Consider the following 22,010-nt stretch of genomic DNA (forward strand, 5'->3'; position numbering starts at 1 on the left):
CCATTAATTTAATTCCGAATATGCTCATTCAGTTTAAGAGAGCAGTATATTATGATAATAAACAATTTAAAGAATTTCATCTTTGACCTCTAAATAAGCAGAAATTTGATCCGAACAAATGTAACTTTTCGTTCTGGAAAGGAATGTTAAAATGTTACATTTGTTCGGATCAAATTTATGTATATTTAAAGGACAAAACTAAAACTTTTTCAATCATTTATTATCATAATGCAATGCTCTCTGAAATTGACTGAGCATATTGAGAATTAGATCAATGGCTTTCCAAAAACACATTAGGAAATATTTAATATAAACCAGTTTTTATTCCGGAAAGGAAGAAAAAACGAGCAAAACTGAAAATAAAATACCCTGTATTTATTAGTGATTTGCATTTGGTGGAGTAACTGTTTTAATAATAATAAACTCCTTCCAAAGAATACTGTACTGCAAAAATTTTATTTTCCTTTCAACCCATTCACTTTATATTTAAGCACGAAATATATTTTTGAAGTGGAATGATTTCGATTGGTTACTGCTTATGCTGTACAATGTACATTTAAATGAGTTTGTCTTGTCTGTTACAAAATCCTCTGAAACTGAAAAAAAATACATTTTAATTAATTTCTTGGTTCATTAATATCCATATTTCCTATGTGTGGCACTTTGAAAAATTTTTCTTTTGTTTTGTTGGAAAATTCTTCTAACTTGGAAACCGTTTATCAAGTTTTTAAAGTCTTAACTTTCATTCACATCCAAATCAACTTCAAGTAGAATGGGACTACCTCTTTTGACAGAATTCTAGTTTTTGGATAATTGTATTTCCAAATTGCCTTTTTCCGTGTTGCCTTTATTTGAAGAGGAAGAAGTATATCCTCATTGTTCCTGCACTAACTCCTATGTGACATATTTATCGATTTTCAGATTTTTGCTCTATTAAATAATTTAAATAGTGATACTGCAAATAATAAAATCTCCTATATGTAATTATATTTCTTTGTTTCGAAAATGTACGAATTCCCTGTCTCCTATGCACGGCTGCCATAGGATGAATGAATGTGTTTTTCCTTCGTACTGAAAACTTTTATATTTTGCACATAGGAGTTATTGCAGGAATAACGACGATATCTTCAGAGGCTAGCATAAATGTGTTGCATTCAGAGCTAAACAGGCAAAAAAATACTGTTTTCCACACACCTTGATCACATTGATATTAATTTCAGAAGGAGAGTGATCTCAAAGTTGATAGACATAGGCAAGAATGTGTTTTAGAAGAAATACTAGAACACCAAACCAGCTTGGTCCCTGCACAGTGTGACCTCACTGAGCATCGTTGCTTGGTACAATATTTGCTGATAACAGTACACTGCCTGCATGTTGTCAGTTTGCAAAAAATTAAATATAACTGTAATGTGTTTCAGTGTTTGCATTTCTTCTGTATTCCATTTTTTCTTATTTTCTGTGTTGTTACTCTAGGTTTAAGCACTGGAATGCTTAAAACTAATAAAATATGCTGTTATATGCGCTAAAAGCTGAAATATGCATTAATTCCTTAAATATGCACTATAAAATCATGAAAATTGGTTGAAAATAACTTGAAACGCATTAAATTTATATAGGCCTAGTGGTAGCATATGATTTGCAACTAAGGAATAAAACCTGCAAATATGCTAAAATCCACCCTCTACTTACGATGTTCTAACCAGTCTTTGGATTGTTCACTAAAAAAACAACAATACAACTTTAATTCAAGTTACTGATACTGGTACTTGAAAAATGTGAACAGGGTGTCGTTAGTGAAATGATTAAGTATATTTTTCTGAGTTATCAAAGAATGAAAATACTGTACAGAAATTAAAAGAAATTAACATCATTACATTTTAAATAATAATTGGTGATTGCACAAACTTTCAACCTAATCAGAATGTCATTGTCGTATAGTAATCCAACTTCTGTTAGATTAGTTTCCAAACATCTGAAGTTCCATTTCCCATTATCTGTGAACCATAAGATTAATATGTCCTGCATAAGAGTATCTGATTGTTCAATTAAACACATTACATATGCGTAACACTCCTTCAATATATTTTTCTACTATACTAGACTTCAGTATACATTCAATGTTTGCAAAAGCAATAAAGTTTCATGAAATGATCTTTTATGCATGCACTTTGATTACGGTATGTGTTGATACGACTTACAAATCCTTGAACTTTTGCCTCATTGGTCTTTACATGATGACGAATCATAGCTTCAAATAGTCCATTTCCTGGTTTGGTTTCCACAACCAATACATAGTCTAGCAGTCCTTCGTCTTGTGTTGTAGTGAATACATTCTCCACAGGCACTTGGACTCGAGCAATTCTTACCTCAGCCAAACTGAGTTGTGAGCAGTTTTTGTGTACTTTTAGAAGAGAATTAAGGTGATCAATAAGTATCATGGACATATTCTTAACTGTAGCATCGTTAAGGGGTAAATCAGTGCTGTTGTAACAGGTGCACCATTCAGGTGTGATGCCAGCTTCTTTGCAAGTCCGTGTCTCTTCGACAGGAAGAAAGAGACTAATGCCTCGGGGTTTTGGATACTTTTGTCTTAGTTCCAAACTACGTTTCTGTATTGATAAGTTTTCAAGTTGTTTTAGATCTATAAAATCTAATATTGTTTCGTAAATATCAAATGGAGAAGTGAGACGTGCTGCATTTTTATGTAAATTTGTGACCGCTTCAGTGTATTTATTTCTGAACCATTCAGGAAGAACAAATAACGCATATGGCAATCTTTCTTCTAATCGTCCCTGATATATTTCACGAAATTTTCCCCAGCGTATTCCATGATCGCTCAGTAGAATTAATACAGATTTACTTATTGAACCAGATTCAATTAAGTTAGTTATAAATTTCATATATATCTCGTCTGCATGACGTGGATAATTGATATTATCGTGCGTAAGACTTGCTGCCCAGAAGAAACCAAATGAATGTTTTCTTGAAAAAGTGGATGCAAATTTATAGATATAGTTTAGTAGTACATCTATTGCAAGTTGAGGTCCTAAACATAATGAAGCTGTGTACTGCTTCTCATGTGCAATCCTTTCCTCGGCCACTTTCATAAATGGTTTCAGATAGTAATCTGTTGGTTGTTGTTTGAAACCATTATTGGTAAACACAAATAAACTGATAGGTATTGCATCTTCCCCATATCCAGTTCTGTAGCCTGCTGAACTAAAATTCTTCCAAATCCAAGGGCAGTCATCCAAAGGCAAATATTCTTCCGGCCAACAAGATGATTTCATTTCTCTTTCTGTAAGACCGCTTAATATAGGTATTAAATTTGGAAAAGTGTTATCTGCAACTTTGTTGTACCCCAATAATTCAATTGCACTAATTTCTTGCAAAAGTTTAACAGTTTTTGGCATTTGTCGATGCAAATTTATACGTGAAACAGAATCCATTCCGACTATCAAAATACTCAAACTATCTTGAATCTCTTCACTGATGTTATGTCGTATTTCAGAACAGCGTTTCTCTACTTTAGGTTTTAAAGGTGTAAAAGCATGATAATGTTCACTGATATGTCTAGAATTCTTAGCACAAATTACTTTTACAAATTCCTCGTTTACTTCAGCTGCATTCTCAAATGTTGTACAGGTTTCATTAAACCTGAAATAGAAACAGAAAAATATTAACAAAGACAAGAATTATATACCTCTAAGCAAAAAAAGTAAATGTTACACTATTCAACACAAACTTAGTTTCTTACATCTAATTGACATCGGGTATTGGAATGTTATGTTTTATTTAATGACACTTGCAACTATTGAGGTTATATCAGCGTCGCTGGTATGCCAGAAATTTGTTCCACAGTAAATCTTCTGACATAAGCCCGTTGCATTTAAGCACACTTACATGTTACATAGAGGTTTATATTACAAAGGTAATTATCAGTGGCGGCCCCTGCATATTTCTTAAGAGGAGGAAAGAAGTTAACAGCGCAAAATGACACCTTCTTGAGAGAAACATGCCACAAATTAGCCTACATGCATACATGTAAGAGTCGACCTGGTTGGCGAGTTGGTATAGCTCTGGCCTTCTATGCCCAAGGTTACGGGTTCGATCCCGGGCCAGGTCGATGGCATTTAAGTGTGCTTAAATGCGACAGGCTCATGTCAGTAGATTTACTGGCATGTAAAAGAACTCCTGCGGGACAAAATTCTGGCACATCCGGCGATGCTGATATAACCTCTGCAGTTGCGAGCGTCGTTAAATAAAACATAACATTTAACATATTTACATGTAAGACCAGGTAGTGTTAGGGTGTACAGCAATAATCTGTTTTTATAAACTGAGTTTCCTAAATTGTTCAAAATATAATATGTTTTCACTTACATTCGTTGTTGAATAATTGCACAAATTAACAATTACAAGGAAATTCACACACACTACAGCATCACACGTGTTGGAAGAGACCAGTTACTATCACGTAACCGAAACCGTTTTACGGAAATGGGAATGAGAAATAATCTGTTAGGAAAGCGAGAACACTGCACCCACCCATGTGGTCTGTGTTGCCACATGTACATTTTACAAGTTCAGTAGGCCTATCACATGTTTTTGAAGAATGTCAGTTTTTGTAAAGTCATACTACCATTATTGTTCAAAGCTGCCGGTGGCCGATTAATTTTTTTATGTTAAAAATAATGTAGTTTGCAGTACTTTCAATTTCAAATATATTTGTACAAAACTGACAACTTGGCTGTTGTCCTGTCTAGTAGACAATGAATGGAAGTGAATTTCAGTGGCCAAAAAGATCTGCGATACTAACGTAGCACTACTTCCTCTTTGTTTTATATAAATCCAACTTCAACTTTCAGATATCCTCGAAAGTTTCAAACCATGAATAGTAGCTTATTATAAAGTGCAATGAATAATATATTTTGAATTATAATTTTAAGAAAGTTTATATGGTGTCTTTCATAGCTTTGAGTTAAAAATGTTTTTATTGTGTCTCCTCCTAGATGTGTTATAGTCTGGCTGAATGCAGCATCGTTAGATGGCAGTGGTAGTGAGCTTGCTGCAAGACCAGTCGGTTTCTATTTCCCGCCCATGCACTGATTCAGAGGACGATCTCCTCCCTATCCGTTCATTTACTTGCTTTAAAACTCTGCCTCTTTCTCTGGCTGCTAGTGCGCTGTTGTCTATATGTGTTAACTACAGTAAAGGAGGAATGGATTGACTTTCCTCCACACAAACAATCTCGCATCCTTCTCACAGTTTTGTAGCAGCACATGAGTGCGCGTCGTTTAAAACTCGATCAACCGAGGTTTTCTTATAGCTGTGAACTTAAAAATTATCGAATCTTCCTCGAATTTCAAGGCATTTATTTCATTTGGTATTTACTTTCAAAAGAAGAAAAATGTGAGGAGGACGTTCCTCCCTTCCCTCCTCTGAGGAACCGCCACTGGTAATTATATTTAGAAGATTTTGGGACATGCAGCAGTCTTTTTACAGGATGAAATATTTTGCTGCAGTTATTGTGGATTCTCTAAATAACCTGTATGGTACACAATACACTAAACCCTTGCACTAAGCAGTCTCTGTTCCCATTACAAAAAATTAGTATTTTCCTTACAGATACTTTTTGTGTGAAGTATCTAGCTTTGGATTCTCTTGTTCCCACTGGAACATAGGGCATTCATGAAACATTTTCAGTGTTCTCTTCATTTTGATAGTGAGATTTTATACCTTAGTTAACTTACTTTAATAAGTATCATTATGATCAACATAATTATGTACTTCTACAAGCGTAAAAAATACTCGATATTCTCAAAGTACAGAAAATTTCTAAGAAGACCGATCCCATTGGCTTAATGACTGTAGTGAGAAATATTTGACCCGAGGGAGCTAGGTGGTAAGGAGTGGAGTGTGATCGTCTGCATAGGGCAGAGTGAACAGAATTATCCATACACTGGCATATGACCATTCACTACCTGCCAACAGATTTTATTAGGTAGAGGTCAGAATGGAACTGGACTGCATAGGAACTCTAATATAGTACACTGAATCATTTCAGCTGTGAGTGATCTTTTCTTTTGGATTGAAACAGATTCGAATTTTCTCGAAGTAAACAAAGTTTTTTTATATATCCTCACATGAAGAATGAGACTTCAGGGCTTCTCGAGGGCTGGAAAGGGGCAGGGGCGTATTTTGCGGGCTACCGGTGGTAGCCCAAGGAAATTACAAAAGAAAAAGTTTATAATATAACATAATGTAATAATTTTGTATTATTAGTTTTACCATAGTAATTAAAATTAAAGTAATTGTTAGATATATTTTGTGTAATAATAGGGTCAGCGGTAGCCCAAACCCTTTAACCAGTATACGCCTCTGGAAAGGGGTATGATACTAAGCATACCGGTAGGTCTACTTACAAAATTAAATTGAAAATTAACTTACAAGACTCAATTGAAACTTTGAATTATAGTTGAAAGTTGTCCAACACGTGTTGAATTTACGAATCATATTAATTTTCAAATTATAGGTTACTGTGCTTCAAAATTTTTATTTTCATGGTTAAAGATATGGTCCACTTAAATTTAATGGCTGCATTAATCATTACAGTTGCAGAATATGAGATTGAGGTAACACTTATTTAAATGCTAGCAATGGAATTAACGTAGTGAAATATTGGCTTGACTCTAATCTCCTGTCCTTAAATACTAATAAAACTACCTATATCCCATTTTCTTTAACAACGAAAGGTTTACCTCCACCTATGAATAATTATCACTTATTAATACATAATATTTCATGTAATGAATTAACAAATAATTATGTGTGTGTGTATCTAATGCTATGGATTTAACAATGAAGTCATCATCCTTCTTGCTTCCCAATATTTTGATGGAAGGTCCACAAATGTCCTAAGAGTTTCACAATTAGCCAGGTGCTCCATCTCCATGTTCTCTTCTCTGGTGCACAGTAAGCATTTAGGTGAATTCAGTACTCCAATACGATGGAGGTGTTTACTGAGGCAATCATGACCAGTAATCAATCTAAACATGACCACGGCAGATTTTCGAGGTAGATCAGGAATTAGTTTTGGATCTTTGAATGATTCTTTCCATTTTGAATTTTGATGTTTTGCCTGTTAGCTGTAACTTATTCTTTTTATGACTCGCTTTATTCATATGGGAACTTGAAATTTGTTTTTAAGTTGATATAAGTTCCTTTCTTTGCTAACATATCTGCTTTCTCGTTACCGTTCAGTCCGCAGTGGGCCGGGATCCATTGGAAGATCACTTTTTTATTTAGCATTTGAATTTGTTTTACCATGCAATGAATTTCTTTTACTTTTTCCATTTTAGGGGTTGTAGTTGAGCTGATGGACTGGATTGCAGCTTTGGAGTCAGACAGGATGACTAGGTTTTTGCACTGGTTTAGCCAAACAAATACATTTTGAAGTGATGTATAAATGGCTTCAACTTCGCCATCAAAATTTGTTGTGTATTTGCCAACATTTTTATAAAGACAAATAATTATTGTAATTGCCCACATCTAACACCTTCCACATAAGTCAAATATTTAGGAATTATTATAGATCAGCATTTACGTTGTGATAAACAAATTGATTTTATGTGTACAAATATAAGAAAGACAATTTATAAATTCATAATATTTTGAAACTTTATCACTAAGGGGGCATTGAGAATATTATTTTTAGCTTTAGTACAATCATTAATACAATATGGTATAATAAATTGGAGTGGAGTTGCATCATCTGTACTTAATTCATTAATTTTATTACCGGTACACAGAAGATTAATAAAAATTTGTCTAACCTAAAAATATGGATCACCAAACAAATTTAATTTATACAGATTTTGAAGTATTAACTATTGAAGAAATTGATAAATATAGGTAGTTTACTAACTTACTACCACAGAAATCAAATAAAACATAAATCTAATCGAAATGAATATCGTACTCGAAGACAAAAGTTTACTTTCCCATTAATTGAGCCTAAATGTCATACAAGTGCAGCTCTTAAACATGGTGCTAGTTTCGGCCCAAGACTTACCATTTTCTAAATTTGAAATATTTTAAAATTGAAGCTTTTAAAAAAGGAATTTATAAAATTATTCATGATATATAATATTAACAAGTGTATGTATTTTTTTACTTTTTATTTCTGTCGGCTACATTCATGTTTTTATTAAATATCACTGACTTCTGTCTGATTGTCAATTTATATTAAGTGAGTTTTTTCTCTCTTCTTCTTTTTTTTTTTTTTTTTTTTTTTGTGCTCTGGTGTGTTATTTATTGGTTTGAATTAAGTTACTTACTGTATTTAGTAAACTGTCCTTGTAAATTTTATGTTATATTATTGACTAAGACCATACTGTAAACGAGCCTGGCTCTTACGGTAGTGGCTAGAAACATTTTTGTTTCATAATTTTAATTTGTACTCGCTAGCTAGCTAGTTAAATAAATTAAATTATTATTAGTGATAAGCTACAAGTGTTAAAAGTGTGTAACCAAGGGTGGGGTGGGTGTGAGGGAGTGGAGATATTTTTGTGTGTGGGTTGTGGGGATATGGGTGTTTTTTTGCGTGTGGTGTGTATTTTTTATAGTTTCAGAAAGTAAACTATAAGCAGGGATATGATTGGCCATAATAAAGAACTGAATGTTGCGTTATAAGTAGGCCTAAATCGTGTAAAAAAAGGATAATTTTTTTTTTTCATTAACTCGTGTTTTAATGTTTTTTGATTCATACTTAATTTTATTGATTCTGGCCTATCTTTTAATGAGCTTTTTTATTTTAAATCCTTATTGGCATCTAAACTCATTTACAGTTTTTTAACATTCTATGTGTAGTAATATAGGTACTATGCAGGCACTTATATATTGATTTCATGTTGTATGGTTTATCCGATAAGCAAGTTGTAATACAATGTTAAAATTGAAATATACCGTCTATACTTATCTAGTTTTTATATAATTGATTATAACATAAACGTTTTCGGCACTAATGTGCCATTTTCATTTGGAACGACTCTCAGTCGTAGCCTGGCCAACGTCGAGCACACAACATGTCCACCATTTGTAAAGGCTTGACTGATAATCGGACGGTGACAACCATGAATATGTAATAATCCAACCACGGCAAACCGATGGAAAACAATAGCCAGGTATCAATGTAACTTATATTACGCACCACATTCGATCATGGTAAAGTGCTCCAATATGTGAAAGTGAACAAAAAACAAGGCACCTTGGTGCAATAACAATGAATTAAAATAAAGGATTTTTAATATTTTAACAGTTAGTATCTCAGTGTAAGTTTATAACATTTTAAGTAATTGAATAACTGCATTTGACTACATAATACGTCAAGATAACCCCAGTGTTCCACCAAATGATGGATAATTGCAGCAGAAAATCAAAACAGATTTTAAATGTTAGTAATAAGTGTGTGGTTTTAATTATTTAATTATCTACATATAGATTGTTTTATATGTGATATGAGATCATCAAGGGTACACATTATATGTTTCATTCACACAGTTCATGTGCATCTATTTGAATATGTAATTAGGCAAATTTTCATACATTTGAAAATGGCACATTAGTGCCGAAAACGTTTATGTTATAATCAATTATATAAAAACTAAATAAGTATAGACGGTATATTTCAATTTTAACATTGTATTACTTATATATTGGTTATTTCTTTTGTCTTTAGTGTGTGTATAATCTATTGTTCTATAATCATATAATAAATTGTAGGCCTAAAACAAAGGCAACATTATATACAATACATTTTCAGCTGCTTACTTAACTGAGTTGTCAAACTGTTTGCTGTCATCATTTGGAACTCTGAAGAAGGGCTTATAGCAGCATTTCAGCTCTCTTATATCATTAATACCGTAAGCAGGTAGTGCAGACGTCTCTATGAAGAGGGCTGTGCGGTTGGAGTTCACAAGAAGTGGTTTGTCTGAGCAAATAATAGGATTTACTTTTGACAGATACGGTTGTACTTGATAATTAAATGCTTCAAGATGTGGGATGCGGCACCCAGATGTATTTATCAAGAAGGCATGTCTGGCAGTGATGATTTTCTGAACTGAAAAAGACAAAACACATTGATAGAATTACAGTTTTCCTGCAAGTAACATGCCATTAGGTACTTTTCAGTGAAACTGTAGAAAAATGAATTGGAATTCAGATCAGCTTATTTTTATCATTAATGTAATTGTTATTTAACCGTGGCTATTCAGAAACGTTAACACAATGGTTCTCAAACTTTCTGAGGGCTCGATCGACGTTTGGGCGAGACTTTTGTTTGTGATCCTCTTCGATCCCGAAGCCTGAGTTGTGAGGGTGATAGGAACAATAGATTGTGCTGGTACTATTTTGCATTGTCTGTAATGAGGCGATATTAGCGATCCTCGTGGTTAGCAACTATCTATGGATGCATATTTGCTACGTATTGAGCTTCGTGACTGTACATACTAGACTGTGACGGTACGTAACAGTGGTTAACCCGATTCGAAAAATTCAAGATCTTTTGGAAAATTTAGCTGCATATGATACAAAAAATACTGCATTTGTTTTTGCGGACATGCAATTAAATTTGCACAATTTTAAACAACAGCTCTAGAAGTATTTTCCGGAAGAAACTCAAAACAATAATTACCGGTACTATTTTTTTTACGACAGTCACAGATGGATACTGAATCCGTTTTCAGACAGTTGCCATCAACTGGCTGAAATTCCAATTATAATAATATGTAGGCCTACCTACTGATGTAATGTCGAATATAGGCTTTTTCTTCGCAGAGCGTAGATCAGTTTCGGATCAAAAGAATCTTCTAATTTTTTTTATAACATTTGCAACTTTGTATTTGCGCAAATTAAATTTTCATGCGTGATTGCCACAAAAACAAAAGCGAGAAATCTCACTTAACTTGAAAATGATATCACTGTGTGTACATCGAATGCAGAGTTCAGATCTGAGAAGTTACTTTTTGAAGAACAGGTACATTTATCGTATTACTTTTTTTTTTTTTTCTACATACCGTACTGAAACGTTCTTTGGTTTTTATGTTTAACGTTATGTTTATGTTTCTAAATATAAAATAGATGTTAATAAGGTATTTTTGTTTTAATTTGTAAATCATATCTTGGTCCCTCTGAGCTCTTTACACGAACCCTAGGAGGAGAACCACTGTGTTAAGAATAAGATAAAAGAGCGAAGTTCAGTTAAGCAGGGTGTTATATATTGGAATGCATAAAAGGTTGCACTTCTCTTCTTTACCATCCTACTGGATTTAGGAAAACGAGCCCCAAGAAAATTACTTTCACTCAACAGGTCATAATTCATACTACGAGAAGTTCTCACTAAAGTTCAAGTGTGGACAGGTCTCGACAGTAGCAACGGATAAGATGCTATCTTACAATAAATGAGAGAATATTTTTAATATGGTACTAGTAGTCCGTTCCTGGCTGTTAGGATTTTACTTTTCTCTTCCTCAATGCTAATACGCGGTTTTACTTTCAATTTCATGATAAGTTAATATACAACATAACCGTTAATGGAGAATGGAAGATCCGCATGAGATGTTCTAAATCCCGCTATGAACTGCAAAAATCGAAATATGGTGTGTGATGAATGGCGGAGTCTATTTGTGGTGGACAAAGCCAAGGTTTTTCTCGGGTTTCTACCGTTACACTCCATTTCAGTATCATTTTAATAGTATTCACAAAAAGAAAACGATGCTGCGTGATGTAGTATTGTGACTATAACACAGGTGGTACTTTAGGGGACTCTATCGGAAGCGATAGAAGACACCACAGCTTATTCACGATAGCCTATCTACAAGAACATGGCTGTTTGGATTTAAAAAATCATTCAAATCATAGGAGTCGGGACTTTCCTCCTTACCAAAAAAAGAAATGGTGTGCCATCAATTTTCAAAAGATTATTGGACTTAATTGAAGGGACGATACAATCAAGAAGATATGTTACCGTATTATGTATTCCACTTTCATTGAAGAAAACACTGCATACTACATTCTGTTACTCAAAGACACAATTGAAGGGCTCCCTGCAAAAGGGGGTGTCCATTTTTGGTCAAATTATTGTTTTGCTTGTTTCATACGCTAAAAATATCCCCGATGTTTTAGTGCAAGAATAGTATGATTCCGAGCATTTGGTAATAAGTTACAGTAGAATTGGAGCTGAGCTCCCAATCTTTCGTTGCAGAAAGGAGGCAGCTCCTAGAGCTATATGTAGCGTCATTAATTTCAGGGGGTTATTCTTTGAGATATTTCGAATCAAAACTTAAATACAATTTTTCTCGTTTTTGCTTCGAGATAAAAATTGTTATATGTGAAACATTTCAAGGCTTGTTTTGGGAAAGCCATTTATTTACTTCCCAATATGCTGTCACTTTAAGAGAGCAAAATATTATGGTGATAAATGGTTAAAAGAATTTTAGTTTTGTTCTTTAAATGTGGAGAAATTTGATTCGAACAAATGTAATTTTTCGTCATGCAAAGGAATTTTAAAATGTTACATTTGTTCGGATTGATTGTCTTCATATTTAAAGGATAAAACTAAAATCCTTCCAATCATTTTTAACAATACACTGCTCTCTTAAATTGTCTGAGCATATTGGGTATTAAATCAATGGCTTTTTTTCAAAACACGCTATGAAATGTTTCACATAAAACAATTTTTCTCTCGAAAGGGAACCAAAAACAATCAAAATTGTATTAAACTTTTTCGTTTGAAATATTACTGACATTACTTACTGTTCAACCTGCACATATACACTGCTATGTCTTGTGTTGTAGTGTGACATTGGCACAGTATGTGTGTGTTCAGTGTAAAATGTGGCTAATTAGGCTACTCGTATATGCAATTTTATTGCAAAAAGGGAATAGCTCCATTATTTTTTTTATATTTTACCCCCTTAAACTATTGATTATAATAAATGCGCGAGTGATAAAATGAAACTCCTAGGTACCTAGGACGTACTCTGAAAAAGGAAAGAAGCTCGTTTAAAATTTGAATTTTTTAGAATGTTTTTTTTCTTCCCCCCCCCCCCACAAATTTGTAAAAGTGAAACTACCTCGTTTTTGCAGGGAGCCCTTCAATTTGTGAAATTTTTGATACTTTTATAATCGCATTAGGCCTACAAGTAATAAATAATTTGCGAGATCCGAAATCTTTTGATTTGAATTCGTGATAGTTTGCTTTCTTGTTAAAGAACGTGACGTGATGCTGCAAAATAACTGATTTCAAGAGTTTACCTGCATCCATGATATTGTAAAAGCGACTTTGGGCATGCCGTCTCTCTGCTTCTTCTAGACCAGTGGTCGTCAGCACTCGCTGAAATGGGTAACGGGTAAGAAGTGTATCTGAATATGCTCCATCGTGCAGAAGGGAGAGGGAGGAAGCATACCAGCCAGCAGCCACGGATGCAGGCTAGTGCAATGTCTTATCCGCAGGTAAGAAACGCTAGCCCAAGGATGCACTGTGCTCATGACTGCTATTCTAAACTGTTAGGTGAATTTAGTTTACATTCAGTAGTTACGAATCCATGTATCCGGACAGGATGCATGTAAATATAATAATTTTGTAAAAGAACATTATTCATATAGTTTTCTGTCCAAGAGCAGGTCTTTCACTGCAAATACAACATTCTACAACCTTCCCATTTTACGTCTTCCTTTTAGTCTCCGCGTACGATCCATCCCTGTTTATTCTTCATGATGTATATAAACTGATATCTTCTTCTACCCCGAACTTTTCTCCTGGTCACCATTCCTTCCAGTGCATCCTTCAGTAGGTAGTTTATTCTTAGCCATTGACCTAACAAATTTCTTTTTCTTTTCCTGATTAGTTTCAGAATTAGGCCTATTCCTTCTAGTTCAGCTTCATTTCTTATTCTTGTCTGTCCATTTCACATGTATAGGGGGAATGGTTTACGTCCAGAATTTTTTTGCCGTGGAAAGACTCACCATGTCATGTTTTTAGTTTTTATTGGGAAAGATAAATGGTTTCCGCACACCACTCTCTCTTTCGCATCGTAAAAGATCCCACCGTGGATTTGACTAATCAGACCATCCAGACTTCACCGAAGTTCACCGGAAGAATCAAATATCAGTTTTATCAAAGTTTTTGACCTGATCAGAGATCGGGATATCCCAAAACAGTGGATCTTTATTTGAATTGGAAAACACAAATTGGCTCTCAACTTCAAGAATCGCCGGGAGATTTTCTTGACATTTTGTATTCACTTGTATAGAATAAACTAGCAAATGAGAAGAATTACGGTACTTCATGTACAGTCTTGGACACAAAAAATGTCTCTTGAATATATCTTTGTTATAGATTATTTATAATATTTGAACTATAAACAAACAAAGCAAAGAGAAAACAGAGCGGAAATTCGTTCACATGTAAAGCTAACCTCTCACGAAACCAACCGAAGTCTTCCGAAGTTGATTTTGCGTGTCGTAGTTGGTCATTTTTTTTTCTAAGATGGTACACGGAGAAACGTTTAACTTACTTTTTATTTAGTCTACCTACTTACTCCCTGGCGCTAAGATCCTTTGAAAATCCTGGTTTCCTTTAATACAGAATTCTTGTGTCCTCTAACTTATGCATCTTTTTGTGATCTTTAAACCTCCGAAGAGCTCACTCCATACGTATATCCTTGCATCTCTATAAGTGAGCTATCTCATCTTCTCCCACTAGGATATGTGTCTAATGCTTTTTTTTTTTTTTTTTTTGGATTCCTCCTTTCTTCCATCATGTGTATGTGCCCCAGTCAACTCAGCCTACCAAGTTTGATAGCGGCCACTAGATCAGGTTCGTCCACCTCAGTGGAGTAACGTTTAGCACGTCTGACCATGAAATGAGCTGGCCCGGGTTTAAATCCTGATTGGGACAAGTTGCATGGTTCGGGGTTTTTCCGGGGTTTTCCCTCAACTCATTGAATTAGAATTGCAAGATAATTTTCGGCGTTGGTGCTCGGACTCATTTCGCCATCATTAATTCACATATCATCATCCATACTATAGCCCGGGTTAAATTCACGATGCGGCGTGTTGTATTTGTACAAGAGCGCGTCCGTTCGGCTACCCGATCATTCACGGAATAGGTGCGGTAAGCACAATAAGCCTCAGGCTGCAGTGTAAGCCTTGGGGGTCCCTCCTCCGTACAAGAGAAAAAGAATTAGGTTTCCTATATAAAAATCATATCTTTTCACGTGATCTCATCAGCTATACGTCTCCCTTTTTATTGGAGCAATTTTTTTTTTCATATATCTTATCAAAGCCCGTATCTCAATAGGTTAGATAGCGAAGAAACTCTTGACTAAGAGGATTAACTTATATACACAGAATTAGTTCGACCTAACGTTGCCAACTCAGCCAAAGTTTTGAAAGTCGGAGGCTACAAAATACAGCAGGTTGCAGCAGAGGACAAAGTGTAACTGGGTTCATTGTCGAAGAATTTACCCTTGTGAACACGTTTGTTTTGCGCAGGTGAGACACTCAGGCAAGTTACCGGTGTTTGTGTGTTTTGAATAAATCAAACCATGGCGCGAACAGCCCATGAAGGGCGAAGGCCTCATGTTCACATTCCTCTGTAGAGGTGTGCTCAGCACGATGTTACCCTCCAACCATTACAGCTGGTTTTCGAAACCGGATTTCGCTACCTATCGAGACTTCCCAAATTCACCACGAAACTGACTGGGCACCGGTACCATACACTGTCCGAAATTTAATGAGGAAATTCCTTTCCGATGAGGATTCGAACCAGCGCGTAACCCGAGTCCTAGGCATGCTGTTTTAGACCATGACGGTACGGCGTGGGAGTATCTTTTGAAGAAGCCTAGCTTAAGAAAATAAAATATAAACGGTAATATTACTGATAACATGATAAACTGAATTGTTTCGAAACACGAAGAACTCGCAATGAGGAAATGTCACCTTCATGATACATTTTCTACCTTTGGAGTCGTAGTGTGAAGATAATACTGTACTCATTCGCGTCAGCAGACCCAGGTCTGAACTACAATTTTGGATAATCAATCACTCCTCTTCTCCCTGTCAGTTTGTTGAAGCCTATTGAATTGCCTTTCTGCATACATGTTACTATACGTATTCAACTTTTTATTTTTGTCGTATGACGGCGTTTCTTTGATTAGACGTGTAATACCAAAAAGCTGTCTTACGAAGTGCATTTCATTTGCCTGCGTTCGGGCGAGGGTTCAATCCCAAGCCGATTATCTGATTGGATTTTATCCGAGGTTTTCCCAATTGTAAGGCAAATGGTAAGTGATTCCATGGCGAATTCTCGGACTCATCTCGCCAAATACAATCTCGCTATCACCAATTTCACTGACCCTAAATTTCCAAGTAGTTGATGATACAACGTCGTTAAATGACCAACTAAGAAAAATGAAGCACATTTGAGCTGCTTTGAGTTGTCGACACTTATCTAAAATCGAGATCTCACTTCCATATTTTTAAAGTTTATTTTATTTAAAAATAGGAAGGTTTTCATTTTGAGGTGTTCAACTTACGTTGATTTCTTTTCTTTTTTTTTTACAATTACACATATTTGTTACATCTTATTCTAATTATGCATCCTGAATATGTGAAAGTGAGCAGTTATTTGTTTTTTAATTTCAGTTTTGAGTCTCAATGGATTTTTACATATAGGCTACGATCATTACGTTTCTTTTGGAGTGAATATTTTCAACTAATACAGTAGTTTCCCGATAATTCGCGGTAATTAATGCACGAAATTCCGCGAAATATCGAAAATCGCGAATTATACCACAATGGGTGCATCAGCAGACTTGTATCGATAACATCATTCGCTTATCTAACGAAATGAATAAAATTATTATCGGTTACAAACTTAAGTTGTTGGATTGTACTCGAAACGCGTTGAACGTAAACTTTCGTTGTTATGAGTTTCTGAATTGATTAAAGTTGCAACACTTGCTACCAAACTGACAATATCTAACAGATGTTTCATTACGTTCTTTCATTAATAACTAAAAAGCCTAAGGATTTTTGGACATATGTTTATATGAACTTTTTTTCTTGTTTTGGTATGAGGAACATGCCCCAATGTTTGTCAAAATATTTCTGAAACACCCTGTATAATATACTGTACAACAGTGTAGACCTATCAATAGCTTCTGAAGGCCTGCAGTCTCTGCCTTGTCTAAAACATCGTTTTTCTTCAGTTCACTTTCGTTATATCTAATTTGTTTTATTATGTTTATAAATTGTTTTAAATCGGGTGATGCTTAAGTTACGCTTCTCTAATTTTACAATAATTTTTCAGCATTTATTTTATATACGCGTATATATTTATTGCAAGTTCTGATTCCCAATGTGTCGGTATTCAATTTTGCTGACATATAATATAGAATTATTCCGACTTAAAGTTCTTAAAATAATAGGCTTTACGCTAATTTTTCGCGAATGAGATACTGTATTTTATTTCGTGCAACTTTATTTCTAAAAGTTTTCTATTTTAGATTTATTTCAGTAACTTACATGTTTCTGCCGAAAAGTAAGACTTGTGAAAGCATATCTAGACTGTATTACAATTCAGAATTATTTTGGCTGTCAATAATAATAATAATAATAATAATAATAATAATAATAATAATAACTAAAATCTCTATTTTTGCACGTGCTACTTTCTTTTCTAAAAACTTGAAACGAAGTAGCCATTTCTTGGTTTCTTTCTCTCTCTCTGTTAATTGTTTTCAGCACGCAGGTGAATAAAATATGAAGTTCTGTTCATGCCGAAGGATATCATAAAATTCTAACTGGAAAATAACTAAGACACCCAGCTGATACAATGTCGAGGAAGCATCCTATCCCACAGAGATGCTGGATTAGAATAAATGAAAACTTAAAATACAGCCTTAACGTCTCAATAAAATGTTAAATGCAGTTACTTACCAGGGCTGTATGAGCGACGTACTGAACGCAAATAAGGGAAATCATTTCGCATTGAAATATAGTAGAATAAGGCTGCGCCATAGAAAACAAGAATCCAAAACAGACATTGGCGCTTATATGAACTCTTTTTCCAACATTTTTCAGTGGAAATAGCTGTTTGGGATTCAGCTTTTCCTAGCTCCATCTGTGAAGAATATATGTACAAAATAATTAAGTTCTTATCTTGCAAAATATGAATAAAATTATTTAAATCTCAATAATAGCGTTAAATATTATAAAATAAAATTACTTACTGTGCTGTGCAAATATTCTGATTTGTTAGCCTATTGCCGTAATTGTTTGTCTTTTTTTTTTTTTTTAATCTCGTTTAATCGACTGGCGGAAATTTCTGTTCGGCCAGCAGCATGTATAAAAGAACTCACAAAAGCGAAAGGATGAAAGAGTGACGAACAGTAATAAAATATTCGAATGTCATTTGAAGTTCAATTCTTGATCATTTGAATAATATATGACATTTCATCTTTCGAAGAAAACTTAAAGTTTCATCCTTTACATTTCTGTCACCATAACATTTCTCACCTAAATACTTCTATGCAGAAGGATGATTCAATAACAAATTGTAACTAAATCTTCCGCTTAAAATGTAACAAGAATCTGACGCTGACTTAAACGTACCATAACTAGCAAACGGTAAGAGTAAGGATTATATTATATTATATTATATTATATTATATATATTATATTATATTATACTATATTATATTATACTATATTATATTATATTATATTATATTATATTATATTATACTACTCGGATAGAAAACGTTTCCGGAATACTTATTTTTTTTTTTGGCCAACATAAATAATATTATGAGATATATTTCTGTTTTGATGTTGGCATCATTTATGACGTCACTTCTGTAGCCACGTGTAGAAGTTTCATGATCATAATCATTGTTGTGTGGCAACTGACTGTTGTTTGTGTGATATTCGTTCGTCGTATTTCGGAATGAAGGCATATGAGCATCAAAGACGACCAACGCTCTGGTCGACCTCCAGAAAAACGTTTTTTTCCATTGCTTTTTCACCATAAGCATTCTTGATGTCTCTGAAGAAGATCTGTGCAAAAAAAAAAAAAAAAAAACACACACACACACACACAAAATTTGATATTTGGTCGTTGCTCTGTAGCCTATCTCACATTCTGAAATGCGACGAACGAATATCAGACAGACAAACAAACAACAGTCAATTGCCATACAACAACAACAACAATGACTATGATCATGAAATTTCTGCGGAAGTGACGTCATGAATGATGCCAACACCAGAAACAGAAATATACCACATAACATGATTCATTTCGGCGAAAAAAAAAAAAAAATATATATATATATATATATATATATATCTCAGAAACATTTTGAACCGAGTAAGTAGGTCTATAATGGTTAATAAATATTTTACAATAAATTGTGTTTATTGTAATTACATTAGTTTAACAACATTGTAAAATTTCAGAACTTAGCAGAACTTCGTAAAAGTTGCATTTCTTCGAACCAACTTTCTGTACATTTAAAGGACAAAATTAAAATTCTTTAAACCATATATTATAATACACTCCTCTCTTAAATTGACGGAGTAAATTGGTAATTAAATAGGTGACTTTTCCAAAACACGCTACGAAACGTTTCATATAAAAATATCTTCATCTCGAAAAGGAAGGAAAAACGAGCAAATTGTATTAAACACTGTTGTTTGAAATATCTCAAAGAATAACCCCCTGAAATTGATGATATTACGGTTCACCCTATGTGTAATATCTCAGTCAATATACAGAGTGGAAGTGAAATAATCCCGCAGATTGAAAGGGACGATAAGGAACACTTAAATGAATGGAAAACCTATGGGTCGGGCGTAGAAATTGGTTATCACTATTTTACACTGAACCTTGTTTTGAAATTAAGACTAGTATTGTCTCATAAAAAAACAACAAAAAAATTTGCGGATTATCCACAAATAAGACAATTTATAAAGAAAAAAGAGTTGCACTATTTCTCATTGCGTTGGGATGGCGTCGTAGAAGTACATTCTTGGCATTAAAGGCTCACGCGCATTAATACGTAACAGATGACAAGCGCGGAACTTTCAACATCAATTTTCAGATGTTGATTTATTATCAGACAGTACTAGTCTTAATTTCAAAACAAGGTTTAGTGTACAATAGCGATAACCAATTTCTACGCCCGACTCGGACAGATTCTTAAAAAATATTTTCCATATGCTGTCCTTTTAGCAGGACGTATTTCAAAACTGCAGTACGCAAGTTATGGGTCCTGCCGGTAGTACTCTGTTGTCCTGTCAGAAGAACGTATTATTTATTTTGCTTGTTTATTCATTCATTCTATTTATTATTTTCAATACAATTTACATTAGTTTTATTGACTTTGTATATAGAAAGAAAAAAGTAGTAAATTAATAATTCTATTTATTATTTTCAATACAATTTACATCGGTTTTATTTACAACATTAGGATGATAACTGAATAAATGAAATTCTATTCAAAACTTATCAGGAAAGTAAATAATGTACATACATGTGTGAATCATAAAATTTCCTTATTTTAATTTTTTTTAACATGTTGTTTTCAATATTTGTTTGTGAAATAGAATATTAGACCAGATATTACTAAAGATTATTTAAAGAAATTTTAAAGTAAATAATTTAAAAATGTCATTTATATGATCTGACTAATTCATAAATACTAACTTTCATGAATTATGCAGGAATTCCATTCTGATTGTGAAATGTAAAACAGTCACGTTTAGTTTGAGGACTACACATAACTGCTCTTGGGCCACGAGCAACACAAAAGTAACTAGCTTTTTGTTGTATCTTTCTGATTCTGGAGCAAACAATACATTTTCTCTGGATTTTTATTGTTTCTTATCAGACTTTGAAGAATAAATTATTGGAGCTAGAAGAAGTGCCATTGTTGGCTACCTAGTTAGTTATGTCTGAGCCTAGATCATATATGTAACAGATAACTCCTCGCTACGTTAAAATCGGCAGCACTTTGAAGAGAACAACCGCCAGGATCGCCACCTGTCCGCCGTAAACGAGCACGAGATGGCAGCACAGTCGCTAATGCAATTCAAATGGGAATTATGACGTGACTCCTTATGTAACAACTAGATGACAGCGTAGTAAACCTGACAAAAGTTGTTAACCTCAAAGCCTATAAGCCCGACATATCTGTTGCATATATGATCTAGGGTCTGAGGCACGAATCCACGTTATTCTGTTATCAATATTCCATTTTACTTTAACAAGTTTCCCACGTACCTTCAATACAGTTCCTTCACAAACACTTTCAGACCATATCACCAAAAACAGACTTACTCCAAGTGTTATTTTCATCTGCATCAAAGGGAATTGCTTTAGCGAAAACTCGCGCACCGTTACTGAAAGAATCCGCCATATCTCAGCAAAAATATGTCATACCAACTTAATTATTTTGCGCTAATAGAGAAAGAAACGCTCTTATCAATGATCTAGGTAAACATTCTCTCGGCAGGACAGGAAATCCTACATAATCATTTGAACTTGGTAGGACGATGAGGACATCTTGTCCCGCCGGTAGGCTGCTGTGCGATTAATCATTATCTATACTAATAATAAATCTGTAAGCGAAATTTTTCTGGTAATTTTCGATTTTCCAAAAATAATTGGTGTTAACATGTATAATTAAACATCCTGAAACCGAAAATAGCTTTTTTGAAATTTTTGTCTGTCTGTCTGTCTGTCTGGATGTTTGTTACCTTTTCACGCGATAATGGCTGAACGGATTTCGATGAAAATTGGAACATAAATTAAGTTCGTTGTAACTTAGATTTTAGGCTATATGGAATTCAAAATAATTTATTTAAAAGGGGGGTTATAAGGGGGCCTGAATTGAATAAACCGAAATATCTCGCTTATTATTGATTTTTGTGAAAAATGTTAC

General features: G+C 34.1%; 1 protein-coding gene across 1 annotated transcript; it reads right to left on the minus strand.

Moving 5' to 3' along the window:
• Positions 1–282: 282 nt before the first annotated feature.
• Positions 283–18,504, minus strand: LOC138710820 (uncharacterized). The gene is made up of 3 exons (XM_069841959.1): positions 18,004–18,504; positions 9,832–10,120; positions 283–3,657 (listed from the first exon to the last, which is right to left on the minus strand). Exons 1-3 carry the CDS (start codon positions 18,185–18,187, stop codon positions 2,115–2,117), a joined length of 2,016 nt encoding a protein of 671 aa, XP_069698060.1. The 5' UTR covers positions 18,188–18,504; the 3' UTR covers positions 283–2,114.
• Between the last annotated feature and the right edge of the window lie 3,506 nt (positions 18,505–22,010).

The sequence above is a fragment of the Periplaneta americana genome, chromosome 12 (assembly GCF_040183065.1).
Source record: "Periplaneta americana isolate PAMFEO1 chromosome 12, P.americana_PAMFEO1_priV1, whole genome shotgun sequence".
In the NCBI taxonomy this organism is placed as follows: domain Eukaryota; kingdom Metazoa; phylum Arthropoda; class Insecta; order Blattodea; family Blattidae; genus Periplaneta; species Periplaneta americana.

Excerpts from the sequence above, each read along its gene's own strand:
- LOC138710820 (XM_069841959.1), bottom strand. The coding sequence starts at position 18,187 with ATGGAGCTAGGAAAAGCTGAATCCCAAACAGCTATTTCCACTGAAAAA. Across the intron at positions 10,121-18,003 it reads ACGTCGCTCATACAGCCCTG|TTCAGAAAATCATCACTGCC; the intron begins GTAAGTAACTGC and ends TGTCTTTTTCAG. Across the intron at positions 3,658-9,831 it reads CAGTTTGACAACTCAGTTAA|GTTTAATGAAACCTGTACAA; the intron begins GTAAGCAGCTGA and ends TTTCTATTTCAG.